General features: G+C 36.6%; 2 protein-coding genes across 4 annotated transcripts; one reads left to right on the top strand and one right to left on the bottom strand.

The window, feature by feature from the left end:
• Nucleotides 1-6460: 6460 nt before the first annotated feature.
• On the top strand, nucleotides 6461-9130 carry LOC147569353 (DCD (Development and Cell Death) domain protein). Its single transcript, XM_086655841.1, has 5 exons — nucleotides 6461-7276; nucleotides 7356-7456; nucleotides 8435-8518; nucleotides 8665-8775; nucleotides 8870-9130. Exons 1-5 carry the CDS (start codon nucleotides 6727-6729, stop codon nucleotides 8909-8911), a joined length of 888 nt encoding a protein of 295 aa, XP_086511967.1. The 5' UTR covers nucleotides 6461-6726; the 3' UTR covers nucleotides 8912-9130.
• Nucleotides 9131-9382: 252 nt separating this feature from the next.
• IQD21 (IQ-domain 21) lies at nucleotides 9383-11934 on the bottom strand. Of its 3 annotated transcripts, none has more exons than XM_086655838.1 (5): nucleotides 11788-11934; nucleotides 11522-11613; nucleotides 10637-10930; nucleotides 10071-10415; nucleotides 9383-9965 (listed from the first exon to the last, which is right to left on the bottom strand). In XM_086655838.1, the coding sequence occupies exons 2-5, from the start codon at nucleotides 11603-11605 to the stop codon at nucleotides 9501-9503; spliced, it is 1188 nt and encodes a 395-aa protein (XP_086511964.1). In that variant the 5' UTR covers nucleotides 11606-11613; nucleotides 11788-11934; the 3' UTR covers nucleotides 9383-9500. The 3 variants fall into 3 exon arrangements, with proteins under 3 accessions (XP_086511964.1, XP_086511966.1, XP_086511965.1); XM_086655840.1 differs by having other exon boundaries at nucleotides 11522-11633; nucleotides 11788-11881; XM_086655839.1 differs by having other exon boundaries at nucleotides 11522-11609; nucleotides 11788-11881.
• Nucleotides 11935-15138: the final 3204 nt, after the last annotated feature.

The raw sequence follows: 15138 nt of genomic DNA, 5'->3' as shown, positions 1-15138 counted from the left end.
ATTGATGATTTATTGAAGTTGACACTTTGTCCTGAAAATTTAGAGTAAACATCCATTATTTGTAAAGTAGATTCTAAGTTTTCTTTTGTTGCCTTACCAAAAATAATCAGGTCATCCGCAAATAATAAGTGAGATATACTAGGGGCGGCCTGATTAACCTTGTAACCTGTAAATTTCCCTTGTTGTTCATAATGAGAAATTAAGAGGGAGAGAGACTGGGAGGCTAGAATGAAAAGATACGGGGACAATGGGCAACCTTGCCTAAGGCCTCTAGAGGCCGTGAAGTCTCCAACCAAATTTCCATTAAGAAGGATGTTGAAGTGAGTAGTAGTGATGCATGAAATAATCAGGGATAACAGGGTACCATTGATACCCATGGCACGGAGAACTGCTTCCAAAAAACTCCAACTAACCCGGTCATAGGCCTTAGCCATGTCCATTTTAAGGGAAAAATGACCATTTTTATTAGTAGACTTGTTCATGGAATGAAGAAGCTCTTGTGTAATGATAATATTCTCCATGATCTGTCTGCCCGGTACGAAGGCATTTTGGGTCCACATCACACATTCATCTAAAAATGGACCCAGACGGTTGGCAATGATTTTGGTGATGAATTTGTAGACCGAGTTACAAAGAGAAATCGGTCTATAGTCTGCGGCCATACTCGGGTTCCTGATTTTGGGAATTAAAGCAATAGTCGTGTAATTCAGAGAAGGAGAGATACAACCTGATTGGAATGCCGATTGAATATAGATGGTGAGATCTTCCCCAATAGTATCCCAATTATGTTGAAAAAAGAAATGAGGCAAACCATCAGGACCCGGACTTTTGATTGCAGGCATGTCCATCACGACTTGTTTAATCTCCTCAGATGACGGAATCCTAGAGATGTAGCCCAACTGTTCGACCGTCAGTATCTTGTATGAATTTAGGATCTCGGTAGGTGGTGAATTGACCATGTCCGCCTGAAACAAATTCTGAAAATAGCCAATGAATTCTTCCGCTATTTCATCCTGACTGATCTTTCTGTCACCATTGGCTAATGTGACATGTTGAATTTTATTTTTGTGTCGTCTTGCCGACATTGCCATATGGAAAGCTCTAGTGCTACGGTCACCATTCTGAGTCCATTTTGATCTGGCTCTTTGTTCTGCCTTCAATCTTTGTACCTCCTCTAAATGTATAATCTGTTCTTGTAGTTCACTCTCTATGTTCAGAGAGTCATCGGTAGGGGTAAGGGATTGAATATCTTTGAGTCTTTTCCTAAGGATTAAAAGTCTGTTCTTAATAATACCAAAAGTCGTCTTGCTCCAAGAGCGCATACTGTTTTTAACTTGACTAATTTTCTCCGGGAAAGATCCAGTAGTGTGACTCTAGGCCGACTGAAAAGTATCATTGTAATCTCGATGTTTAGTCCAATAATTTTCGAACTTATCGATTGTATTGAGAATCTGTCCTTGAACTTTCAATTTTAGGAGAATGGGAGCGTGATTACTGTTGTAACGGGGTAGATGAAAGACCCCCGCATCCGGAAATTGCAAAAGCCAATTTGAATTGCACAAAACTCTATCCAGTCTCTCTCTAGTGAGATGATGAATGGATTGATTATTTGTCCAGGTATCCGGGGCCATTGAACCCTAAATCAATCAATTGAGCATTCTGAACAAATTGCTGAAACTGAGACAAAAAAGGAATATTAGTGGTTCCCCCCCCCCCCCCCCCCCCCTCATTTTTCATTTCTGGAAGATAAGGCGTTAAGATCGCCAATACAAATAAAAGGGTGAGGAATACTACGGATTCTGTTTAGTATATTGTTCCAGAAGGGAAGCCTATCTTGGACCCTAGGAGGTCCATAAATGCAGAGGATTTCCCAGTGGTCTACATCTGACGGTCTTTTGACCCTAAGATGAATAATATTAGCATTAGAAAAGACCACATTTACATCTATAGAATTTGTCCAGTGGACCAGAAGTCCCCCACTACGACCATTCGCGGGAACATGGTGGAAATTAAGAAGTTCATATTTATTAAAGAAAGAGAAAAATTCATAATTAATAATACGAGTTTCAGATAAAAAGACCAAATCGGGTTTGGTCGAAAGAAGGAACTGATTGAGAGTTTCCTTTGTCGGGGCGTTCCTGATTCCCCGACAATTCCAGGCTAGAATACTCGTTCATTTGTCGGCATTAGGGATGCCGAGACCCTTTCATCATTGCTGTCGATAATAATTTGCTTGGCAGATCGCTTATACTATCTCTTAGGTCTGTCTTCCTTTCCATCTGTCCTGATCTGATCATCCTCGTGTGATGATTTCATGATGGAGGTGGATGCTGCCATTCCCATTGGGCTGAACGTGGTTGTCGTTCCCATTGAAATCTCAACCGAGGCTCCTTGTGTTGGAGTGATTCTACTTCGTTTTGCCTGTGATGGACCAGAAAGCGATTCACCCAAGTTAGAATTAATGGAATGTTTGCCAGGAGTTTTACTTACAAAATCTGTTTGGTTGATTTCACCAACGTCCTCCAGATCCAACAATATTGCTCTTTCACTGCCATAAGAACCGATTTCTTTCCCTTGATTTCGCTGATTAAGAGGAACTTTATAATATTCCTTATATTTAGGGGTCATTGCCTTGAGAATTCGAGTTTTCTGATCCTCAGTCAATTGATGTTTTAGAAAATCACCCAACGCCAACATAGTTGGGCAGAATTTGATTGTATGCCCTAAAAAACCACAATTGATGCAGAACCGGGGTAATTTCTCAACTCTTATATCAATGGAAATAAGTTTAGTATTTGAAAGTTTGAGATTTACCCTAGGAGTCATTCGGGTAATCAGAGAATGTTCAATTCGAACCCTACCGAATGAACTCCATTTCATAGCATCCTCCACAGTAGTTGGAACGAAATTGCCTATGGTGGATGCTAATCTGTTCACTACTGTACTATTCAAATGTCTGAGGGGAATCCCATGGAATTGAGTCCAAAACCATGCCGATTAGAATATATGATCAGCCGGAGAGACATCTCGTTGGCACGACTGAAAAACCACTAATTCATCTTGAATCACCCATGGCGAACTCTCTAAAGCCAATTCCAATTCTGTTGAAGTCATGAACTTAAGGAGAAACACATTATCTTTGACTTCAGTCATGGTAAATTTGTTCGGACCGTGTAAGACTTTAGAGAAACGTAACATAGCCTGACCAATTTCTATCTTTTTCGAACTTTGAATCCAAGCTACACCACTTTTAATAACTTCCCCTCCCCAAAGTGGTAGATCCTCCCCGTCCACCGTAGGAGGCGCTGGTTCTTCGGTTGTAAGAGAAGCAAATTGACGTAGAAATTCTTCATCTGCTGAATCCATAATGATGTTAAACAAAACAATTACTAAAGATTGAGATTAACTCAAGACAAAAGGAATCCCTAAAGGATGGAGAAAGGAGATAACCGTCCCTGAGGGACTTTATCTGTGAAAACCAACACCGAATTTGAAAAGAAACCAACAATAACCGTTGGAAACTGCCTAATCAAGAGTTGATAACTGAATTCTGCCGGAAAATAGAGGAGGCGCCACCTAAAGACTAAGGGCATGTGAGCTTATACAAAAAGGAAACTTCTAAAAGCGCTTTCTTGCTAATGGCACCTCCCTCATTTGCCACTTTGACTTTGGTCTATTGGCTTAGATCACCCCACTGTTTCGCGGTCTTAAAATCTATGGTGCATGACGGATTTGGGAGCCCAGTTCGGGATTGTTTCACTATAAAGGTCGCCAGTTCGAGTCCTCTAAGGCTCTACCCAACAATTTTTTTTTTCATTTCACACTTCAATATATTTAGACCTGACTTGGGTTTAGTGTTTCAGAGTTACTATTATTTAGTAGGCCTCCAGAAACTTCTAGGTAGTTATTACATTAGTTGGTCGGATGAACGGTCTTTGTTATTTCAGAGAACCGCTAAAGATGTTTATTTTGACGAGTTAGTTCAGACGTTGCGAGTTATTTAGGGCAGTGGACTTTTTGTTTTGTTGAAAGAAGGGCAGTGGACTTGCTGGAAAAAAAACTTTAATGGTAAAAGTCAACCCAAAGAACATCATTTTGGAAAGAGATTCGCATAATATAATTGCAAGTTTACATAGGAGAAGATAATCAGGACATTGGATTTGCAGGAAAACAATGACAAAACTGATAATTTGGCAAAATCCTTTCCAAGAACTAAACATTCTCTAGAATGGGTGAACTTAGAATCCTCATAGTCAGATGATGATCTATTGTACTAAATGTTTTGATATACGAATCCAATTTCATGTTAAAAAAACACTTTTTTTTGTTCTTAAAGGCACTAGACAAGGTTTTTTTTTGTTGAAAGGGCACTAGACAAGGTTAGTTTCTAGTACTTGTTTAAGGCCTTTTGGGTGGTCTTACCTGATTTTTTTGTCCAAAGGTCTTATCTGATCTTAATAAATAAACATGGCTAGTGTTAGAGATCCATCCAAGCATTTAACAAAAGAAGAGACAGGAAAATACTTAACCATCAATAAATATTTTGATCTTTAAACGCGACCTTCGTTTCATTTTTCGTGGTAAATGCATTAAATTTTTCAACCGTTAATACTTCAAGATATATTACAATGATGGAGAACTGTTAGTATATTTTTGATCCGTAATGTTTTCTTCATTTTGTAGCTTGCAAATCTGACAACTTGTGTTTGAAAATAATATTGTATCTGATCTTAGAAGCAATAGTTGGTTAAATGAAAGATGAAACTTATACATAGCTCCATGTAACAATGAAATTGATAAAACCGACACTTGAATTCCAAAAGGAAGGGGGGAGTACCTTCGAGAGGAATCATAAAATGATTTCACGTTAATATTCTTTAAAAAAAAAAAGTACTATACTCCGAATTTTATAAAGAAAAAGCAAATTAGACACCTGATTAACAGATAAAAAGTTGAGTATCAACACCAACTCAACTTTTTATCTGTTAATCTGTCTTCAGTTAGGGAATTGATCTACCCTTTTATCATTTTTCATAGATATAACAATAAAAATCATTTTCATATAATAAGAGTCATCAATCAAACAAAACACAAAATATAGATGATGACAAATGCTAAATGAAGCTGTATAATTGCTTCATAAAGCTATTTGCTAGACACAACCATTTATTTTTTTATTAAATTGCTAAACAACACTAAAGATCGATTTATTGGTTTTATCTAGCAAATAATTTTTTAAATCTTAGATTGCTAAATATAAATATGTTTTAACTTCCCAAAATTATTTACTAGACACAATTTTTTCTTTTATTAAATTATCAAACAAAAATAAAATTGGTTGTATTAGTGTTATCTAATATTTTTAAAAAATGCTTAAACGTGTTATAGGTTTAAAAAAATATACATTATTTATATGTAGTATGATTTTATGAAATATACGTTATTAAAGTTTAAACTAAGCTTAAAAATATACATAGTGATTTTATGTTGTATGATTTTATGAATATCCCATGAGATTTTTTTTGTTGAAAATATATCCGTTAGTTTTTTTTTGTTGAACAATATCTGTTGGACTTGATAAACCAAAATCCTAATCTATAAATACCCGTTGGACTTGATAAACCAAAATTCTAATCTATAAACACGATTTGATTGAATGAAATATACACTATTAAGGTATAAACTAAGCTTGACTAAGTCATAGTAGTTAGGGTTATAGAAGATACTTGGTGATTTTATGTATGATTTTATGTATGATTTTATGAATGAATATCCGTTGGCACTCTTTTTTGTTGAAAATATACCCGTTGATGAGAACCAAAATTTAAACTAAGCTTGACTAAGTCACAGTTATTAGGATTATAAAAGATACTATCTCTATCTCTTTGAACCCAATATTTTTTGAGAAAAAATTCGGTTATATTTGATTTTTTTTTCTTTGGATTTTACCTCAAATTATAGCTTGGAAAGCTCTGATTGGAAAATAATATTTTTTTTGTTGATTGTTAATATTTGGTTAACTTTTTAGTTTAATGTTCGAATAAATTTTATTTATGAATAATTAATTATAGTAATAGAAATTTGAATTTTGAGAAAAAATTTGATTATATTTGATTTTTTTTCTTTTAGTGTTGGATTTAGCAATTTAAGACAAAATTCAATTAATTTTATTTAGTTATTTTGTGTAATAATTTTTTAGAATTGTTTATAGAACGGAAGAGAGATTCGATTATACTTGATTTTTGGTGTTGTGTGTTGGTTAGCAATTTAGGACACAATTTTAGTTAGTTTTATCTAGTTATTTTTGTCTAATAGTTGTCTTTAGCAAAACTGAAGTTGCATATAGTAACATCCTAGATGATTAGTCCTTTGTGAAGAACCGGTAGCTAAGAAGATGACACTTGTAAAAGAAACAAAGACAGCACAACCACAAAGTCTTTTTCCCACTTAAAAAGATAGTGAGTACCTGGTCATATTTGGCTTCCCTCAACACTTAAGCAATCCAAAGTAACTTCTGGACCATCTAGAAAAGTTGGAACAGTTCATCAAGTCTTTTTTGACAAATAAACAAGCTTTCTCCTCTCTCTCTCTCTCTCTCCTTCCTTGAAATTTCCTACCCTTTTTCTCCCTCTCTCTCTCTCTAGATTTCTTATAAATCATCACCATCTCCTGAACTTCATTCAATAAACCCATTTCTGTCTCCTTCTTGTTTGAAGAAAAAAAAAGATGGAAAATAATCAACAATCTTTTTGGCAATTCAGTGATCAACTCAGGCTTCAATCTTCAACTTTGGCTAATCTATCAATTAATGATACTATTTGGGGTAACTCACTTACTTCAAAAAAACCTGAAGAAAGGAGGAATTTTGATATTAGGGTAGGTGGTGAAAGACCTAATGGTAATAATCTGAAACCCAAAAATATAGATTTTAATGGGTTTAATGATGGTTGGAAAATTGGGAGTAGTTTTGGTGGAATTGTTGGAGGAAATGAGAAGAATTTGGGTGTTAATGGGGTTTATTCAAAATTTGGGAGCACTTTGAACAATAATAGCAACATCAAGAAGAAGAATAACAAGAACAAGGAGGAAGATCAAGTGGGGAAAAGTGGGAAGAAAAGTAATAACAAGAACAAAGATGAGAGCAAAAATAGTGTTGATAAGAGATTTAAGACACTTCCACCCACAGAATCTCTTCCTAGAAATGAAACTGTTGGTGGGTATATCTTTGTTTGTAACAATGATACCATGGAAGAGAATTTGAAAAGACAACTCTTTGGTAAGACAACACTTTGCTCTCTCTCTCTCTCTCTCTCTCATATTCATTGGACTTGTAAGCAATTTGTTAATTTTTGTAGGACTGCCTCCAAGATACAGAGATTCAGTAAGAGCAATAACACCAGGATTGCCCCTTTTTCTTTACAACTACTCCACCCACCAACTCCATGGGATATTTAAGGTTTGTGGTTGTTTACTAATTATTATTTTTGTAGTTTTTTGTGGCTTTAAGGTGTTTGAATTGATTTATAAGTTTTACATGTTGATACTAAATTCTCTCTAGTATACAAAGATAGGTTTTTGAAATAAGAATGAAAAATTAAAGATGGATCTATGATTCTAGATAAAATATTTATGAAACAATTGGATCATCTGATTACAGTGTTAAGTGAGAATTCAAGTAAAAAGTCATATGAAAGTTTTCATGTGTTAGGAGATAGGCAAGGGATGAACCAAAAATTTCTGGAAAATGCTAAGTGTACAAAGAATTTTTGACAAAACCCTTGACTTGATGAGTCACACGGGTAAAAGAACGGTCTAGATCAAAGTCAAACTTTGAAAAAACTTTGTCCTTTAGTGAAAATGAATCATTAAGTCAAGGATTTTGTCACTGTAGCACTCCCGAAAATTTCTATACATGGGGCGTGTGATAGTACTAACTCGCCTTGGGGAGCGGCTAGTCCTTAGTCTGACCTATAGTAGATACTGGCTCAAGCTTAGTAAGCATTGAGGCTTTTGGTGGTTTCGTGGACCCTTTGCCTGTGCGAACCTATAGGCGCCCCATGACTATTTGGCTTGGGCCCAAGTGAAAACCGGCGAAGGCTTGGGCGTAGGCCTGGGACGAAAGAAAGCAGTGACATTATCACTAACAATTAGGGCTTGGGATATTAAGTGGCTTGTGTTCATGGACCCGTTCGGTAGATGGTTACCAACGCGAGCAAACCACCCTAACAGGTTTTTGTTAAGTTTGTGGTCATTCAACTCAAAACCAATTGGCTATGAGTGGAGATGACCTAGATATTATATTCTTGGTTGCTAGTTACCCCTTCTCCCATGTGGGACTATTCTCACAGTTTCCCTAATAATACTAAGAATTATGTAGTGTATGTAAGATGATAATATTGGAAGTCTGTAATGTAATCTCATCCTGTTCTTTCAGGCTGCAAGTTTTGGAGGAACAAACATTGATCCATCAGCATGGGAGGATAAAAAATGTCCTGGTGAATCACGTTTCCCTGCTCAGGTAAACGATCTTAATTCGACAAACTGTTTCATCTATTACTTCTTCTAATTCATCCTAAAACATGGCATTATTGATCTTGCTCACGTGAATGGTTCTTCTTTAGAAAAACCTAATAATCAGAGACTTGTTTTTGTGTGTGTATACAGGTAAGGGTTGTTACGCGTAAAGTATGTAAGCCTTTAGAGGAAGACTCGTTTAGGCCAGTACTCCACCACTACGACGGACCCAAGTTCCGATTAGAACTCAACATACCAGAGGTAAATCAAATTATCAAAATAAGTTATATATATTGTGTAGGAGGAAGATTTATTGATGAGATATAATAACAGTCTTCTTCTTGATACTCTGCAGGCACTTGCACTTTTAGACATATTTTCAGAGGAAAGTTCTTGAAAAGAAATGGGGCATATATGTATTGTATAGAGAGAGAGAAAGAGTTACTTAAGGTATAAAATAGAAAGAGAAATCAAAACAGATGCAAAGGGAAGGAAATGACTAGGGTTTACTTTCTTATACATAGTTTGAAAGGGAGAATGAGAATGGAGTTCAAAACTTAAATATATGTGTAACTAAACTTGGCTAAAACATGAGCTATATATATGTGTTAAAACATTTGCCTGTGTGTTTTTTTTTTGGCTTCTGTTGCTACTTTATTATGTAATCTATTAGGTAGGTGACTATAGGGATTATACCTATTTGCGCAAATACTTGGACAACAAACCCATCGATTGAACAAGTATATTAAACCGAAATAGAACTTCTCGCACGACAGTTGTTAGTTTATGACAGACATATGCCCATCTACTGGCAGGCCAACCCTAATAGTGTCATCTACTTCTCATGTGTTAAGTACATACAAGTCAGTTGTTTGCGTACATAATTGTTGACAAAATTAACATAGATAATAGAGGTATTGAGTGCGAAAATGTATATATTGACAAGAATTGTACAAACTCTATCATCACAATCATCTGAAGTCAAGTCACCAGGCTTGGGAAGGCGATGTTTGATCATATCCGCAGCTTAAATCAAAGCTATTGCCCCTGCGCCCCAAACTCACCGAGTCACTACCCACCTGTTTTTTAGTGGACGAGTTCCACTTATTTGTAGGTGAGACAGATTGTTGTTGCCTGACTGAGGTTTGCATTCGTACTTTAGCCTTGGCGGACTGAGTCGGTGCCATGTAACTGGGAACAGACTGATGTTGTTGAGGTGAGGTCTTGTATGGGACTGAGTCAACTCGGTTTCTGCCAAATGGGATTGTGTCAATTCCGTCCAAGTTTGTGGGTGTGATCACGTTGACATCAATTGACCTTTCTGATGTGTAATCCGTATTTGTATATGTGGCATATGACGTATGAAGAGGTGGAAACTGGTGTGTCTGACATGGTTGAGAGGACATCCATTGTTCAAGCCAATTCCAACCCCATTGTGGTTTATCCCCATCCTTTGCCAAGATAACAAAATAATGTGAAACTTATTGGGGGGTCGTTTGAATGATATCTCGCCAAACATTATGAAGAAAAAGAGTTGTCTAGTAAAATGTACTAACCTGCTGAGAAGGATACGCGTAGGCAAGGGCTTTCTCGCGTTCAACGACAATGTTATATTTCTGGTGTGAGTCATAATGCACGGTTTCCAAATGTTGGCGTTTGATTTCTCGATTATTCCCCATTTGCTCAGATGGACTCTTGGATTGTTCTTCTCTACCATTAGGTTCTTGCTCTTCGAATTTTTGATGAAGTAGATGGAGTCTCCGAGCTCTTACTCTAGCTTGTACCCGTACCAAAGTTTGCATGCATTTCATTGTCATTTGTGCTTGTTTTCGAACATTATGCCCCCTCACTAGGGCTTGTAATCTCACCAATCCCCTCAACGCCTTCAAAGCTCTTCGAGCCTGAAATAAACAACATTATAAATCAAGCAAAGTTGGTTCTACCATTTTGTTTGTCAATGGCCAATGAGTGATCAAATAGTAGGTGATTTAAACATTGCTCGGTAGGATGAGAAGACTAAAAGTTGTGGTGCCTTTAGTCAATTGGTCCATATGTTGGGTCAACATGGATTCAGTCCCAAACATAGACTCAACTTTAAGGCCATTACTGTCTACTAACTTACTAGGTAGCCTCTGTAATGAGCTTGTATGAAAGTGGCAGCCCATTCTTCCTCAGATTGAAGTCCGTAACCAGCAAGTCGGACTACTTCCGCGGCTGCTTGTGCGGCTGCTACCGCTGCTTCGGCTGCTGCAGCAGTCGCCACTGCCACCGCAACTGCATGGTTTCTATCTTCTGTCGCGGGGGACTGTGTCGCGCTTTCGTGATAATCCTCGGTCTCAGTGGAAACTTTACCGGGAAAGTGTTCTAATGACAAAATCTCTTGCTTCTCAAATTGTTGTTTATTTGGTTCCTCTGTCTGAGTTAATTTCACATTACAAATATCAAAAATATGATCAAGTGATTGAGTAACTACATAATAATAATATAAGCAGAACTTCTATACTTGTTGAATAAATTACAAAATCAAATGGATATTCCATTCCTCTATAATATCAAGAGGTCTTACTTTGGAGATTTAGGTTGTGTTGTCTACCTCAAGAATTTGATTATCTAAATTATAGTGTAAACAAAGCAAAAGGTTGATTTGGACCGCCTTTATCAATCATATTTATTTTTATTATATGTAGATATATGTGTTTTTCAACAAGACTAGGCCGGACCGCAGGAGTCACTACAATTTGATAGGTGACATGGGTACCTGATAAGATACAATATGAAGATACAATACGAATTGACTAAGTGTATAACTTACATAAGCACAACACTTAGATCCTAAAGGTCATATGAAGACTATAAAAGAGATCATTAGGGTCGTAAATCGACCTACACTACATTTACCATATTAGAGTGACATGATTATATAAAATATAGTTTAAGATAAGCAAATTACTCAATAGTGAATTAGGAATAAACAGAACATACATCTTTTTGGTTTTAGCAAAATTACCTTTTCATCCAAATGTTTTGAAGAAGATGAAGACTTGAAAACTTTCTTTACAGAAGAAGTGAACCAGTTACCTTTCTTCCCCATTTATCTGCCTAACCAACAAAATTAAAAACTCAAAAGAAAAAAAAAATGTATCTTCAATACATCAATTATATTTCTTGATCTTGATTGTTGAAATCACCCATATGATAGACAAATTTTAGAGAGAGAGAAGAGTAAACTAGAGAAGTAGAAATTTGAAGTGAGTCTTTGCATTAGGAGTTTACCTTCTTTCTCTTCTCAGTCTTTAAGTGCATTTGAGTGAATTTAACATCACAAATCAAAACTTTCTAGAGAGAGATAGAAAACAAGGAGGAGAGTGGGAGAGACCCGCGGAGAGGAGTTGCGCTTTTATGGCTCTCACGGGGGTCCTCGTTTTCCTACTTTACCGTGCGGCACAATTTACCCACTAATAGGGAAACACCACGTGTTTTACTAAAGCAGTTACTATCTTACTGTTACCTTAAAATTCTCCCTGATTATTGCCTTTGACATAAATACGATTTCTGTCATTTTGGATTCGGTTTTGGAAGCAGCTAAAGGTACCCGGAGGACCGGGTGCCCACAATACAGAGTAAAATTACTATGGAAAGAATCCTCATTTCAAACCAACCATGAAGAGTTAGAGAGAGAACGAATCTTTGTTTCAAATCCTTGATCTCCAAAACCACCAAATTCACCATTAAAAATTCTCTCGAAATTGTCACGGACTGACCAATCCGAAACCTCTCGAATTTGTCAGTCTAAAACCTTTCGGACTGGTGTGAATCTAAATGTTTGATTGGGTTTCGGATGGTTCGACCCGAGACCTTTATACTTGGGTGCTAACAAATGTTTGAGTCTACAGAGATTGACCTTAGTCAATCTCCTCCCCCAAGTGCTAATAGCAATTGTTGGGTGCTTTTAGCCACTCCCATTTTGGAGTAAATTGGCTCTGGCTTTAATCACAGATTAGTATAAACCATAAGTTAAATAAGCAAAAAAAACATGGTATAAAATAATAAGTTAAATAAGAAAGAAAGAAAGATAAAGGAAAGAAAATGTAAACAGGCACCCCACCCACTCCATACAAAAGGTCAATTTGTAGGGAACCCTAAGGTGGAGGCAATTCACCACCATCAGACAATTGAATTTCTTGCTTTAGTTCTAAGCACTTGAACATTTGCCTTCAAAATTGTTGTGTTAAGGTAGTGTTTCATTATACTAGGGCAAAATTGAAAGGTTTCTAATACTCTTTTGCTTGTATTCAAAGTGAAAGTAAATCCAATACCTATTTTTAATTAGGTTTGATGTCTCACAGATGGAGAGTTGGTGATGACAAGACCTCTTCCCGTCACAGATTCCCTTTCTTCATTTTATTGAAATGCCAATTTTTTTTTTATAACAGTCATAGCATCTATTCATTCATATAAAGGTGAGTTACATTGCTGCTATGAAGAGAAGGTAAGAGAGTAGGAGTACAAACAGTCACATTAGTTCTACTCTTCCTAGTACTAACAGCTAAAGAGTTAGCTTTCCCATTTAAGTTTCTGTGTACATACAAAAATTTTAACAAGTCAAAGGAGGAGGAAGATTTCTTGATTTTCCTCAGTACATTCTTGGCAGTCCAATGCACCGAGCTGGATAGTCCATTCAAAAAGTTGTTGACATTAATCGAATCTCCCTCCAAGATGAGTTTCCTAAACCCATACTTCTGAGCCCACAAAAAGCCTAGCTCGACTGCTTTTCCTTCACCCTCGTCTACTGATCTTGAGGTTCCGATTTCTGTTCCTGTGTGATCATGAATAACAATAGCCAAAGCCTAGGTTAAAGAAGACTTCATAAAAGAAACATCATAATTTATTTTGATTACTCCCATAGGTGGTGGAATCCAAACATTTGGGTTAGATAGAACACTAAGGGGATAACTACTTAAGGTTTCTGTTTGAGTTTGAATGAAGCTTTTAGTTTGGGCTATAAGTGTTGGAATATGAGGTTCTGTTTCTTGAAACACTTTGTTGCATCTAAATTTCCAGATATGCCAAAGAGCAATAGATATTTCTTCTATCATTCTTAATTTATGATCATTATTATCTTTGATCGAAGCCTCATTGTAATGTGAAAACCATTCCTGGAAACTTGAGCATGAAGGAGATATAACTGTGTTCCCTATGATCATTTCCATAATATTCTTTACTACTGGACAAGATAAAAGGAAATGCATTGTTCCCTCCTCTTCTGATAAGCATAGGGGACATATAGGGGAAATCTCTGAGATGTAAGTTGAAAGGAGTTTATTTAATGGTAGGATATCATTAGCCAATTTCCAAAGAAAAAGCTGGACTCTAGGATGAATCCTTAAGTTCCAAAGTTCCTTCCAAGCATGAAATGAAGCAGATTGAGTAATAGCTTGATTTTGAGAATAAGCTAAGTGCTTGTACAGAGAGGATACTGAGAAGTCCCCTGAATACATAATCCATTTTTGTTTATCATGAGGGGCATCTAAAGGAATTGCTTGTATTCTTTGTATAATATCTGAAGAGAAGAGAGTTTGTAGTGCTTGGAGATTCCATGAGTGATTCTCATCAATGAGTTGAGAGACAGTAATGAAACCTTTAGTATCATCAGGTTTGACAAGTCTTTGAATACCTGAAACCCAACTATCAGACCATATGTTAACTGAAGTACCATCTCCTATATCCCACAAAATGAGGTTATTAATGTATTCCTGATTATTTGAAATAGAGTTCCATAACCAGGCATGCCAATTAGGTTTGTGAAAGTATTAAGTATCATCCATTTGACTTTCACGTGAAATTGGTTTGTGAAAGTATTAAGTATCATCCATTTGACTTTCACGTGAAATTCTACATCTATATAATATAAAATGGTGTTATTCGGCCCCAAAGTTGGAGTCAATCCCAGACCAAAGGCCGATTCGGCCGGCTCTTGGTCGGCCCATATCTTTCTCTGCATGGCTCGATCAATGGGAGCCTGCTACATCAGCCCTCAGCCTGTGGCCGACTCCTATTTGACTCATTTTTGGGTCAAATATCATCTCTTAAAAAATCTAAATAGTTTTTTGTTTGGATCAGTTTTTGTCTTTTTGAATCAGTATTTGTTTCATGTTAATCCATTTTCACGGAGTACTTCAAGTTTATGTGCAACAACGATAAGGTGGTATCAACAAGATCCATTTTATGCACAATTCTAAGATGATTTTTTAGTACACAAATGGTACTACGACTCAAAATACCCAGAGAACTTAAGTTTGAAAGAGCGTCTAAATTTACTCAAATTATCGAGCTTTCAGTTAACTGCGTAGTTAAGCTTAGTCGTTCTGATGGTGGCTCAAAACTTCGGTCTTATGGGACATGAAGGGCTCACCTGTGACGCCCCGTGTCCCAAAATAGACACGACCACGTCCCGGCAATTCACAGACGAGACAAAAATCCGGCAGAGTCTCCTCTGTAAATCGAACCGGTCGTACCTGTAAAACCTGTCATGCAAACCATACATTCGCATATACAAGAAAAATAAACTAAAGCGGAAGCTAAACAACTCAACTCAGTTTCGGGTCGAAACCCGAACCACAAAAA

Source organism: Eschscholzia californica, unplaced genomic scaffold, assembly GCF_041429995.1.
Source record: "Eschscholzia californica isolate CP2 unplaced genomic scaffold, dmEscCali1.0.p SCAF_1, whole genome shotgun sequence".
NCBI lineage: Eukaryota > Viridiplantae > Streptophyta > Magnoliopsida > Ranunculales > Papaveraceae > Eschscholzia > Eschscholzia californica.
This window is presented reverse-complemented; position numbering and strand designations above follow the sequence as displayed.

What these genes read in the sequence shown, in the direction of transcription:
- IQD21 (XM_086655838.1), bottom strand. Translation starts at nt 11,605, where the DNA reads ATGGGGAAGAAAGGTAACTGGTTCACTTCTTCTGTAAAGAAAGTTTTC. An exon ending in CTCATTACAGAGGCTACCTA is followed by an intron (nt 10,416 to 10,636) that starts GTAAGTTAGTAG and finishes TGTTTATTTCAG; the next exon opens with GCTCGAAGAGCTTTGAAGGC. An exon ending in ACGCGTATCCTTCTCAGCAG is followed by an intron (nt 9,966 to 10,070) that starts GTTAGTACATTT and finishes ATCTTGGCAAAG; the next exon opens with GATGGGGATAAACCACAATG.
- LOC147569353 (XM_086655841.1), top strand. Translation starts at nt 6,727, where the DNA reads ATGGAAAATAATCAACAATCTTTTTGGCAATTCAGTGATCAACTCAGG. An exon ending in TTTGAAAAGACAACTCTTTG is followed by an intron (nt 7,277 to 7,355) that starts GTAAGACAACAC and finishes TAATTTTTGTAG; the next exon opens with GACTGCCTCCAAGATACAGA. An exon ending in AACTCCATGGGATATTTAAG is followed by an intron (nt 7,457 to 8,434) that starts GTTTGTGGTTGT and finishes CTGTTCTTTCAG; the next exon opens with GCTGCAAGTTTTGGAGGAAC.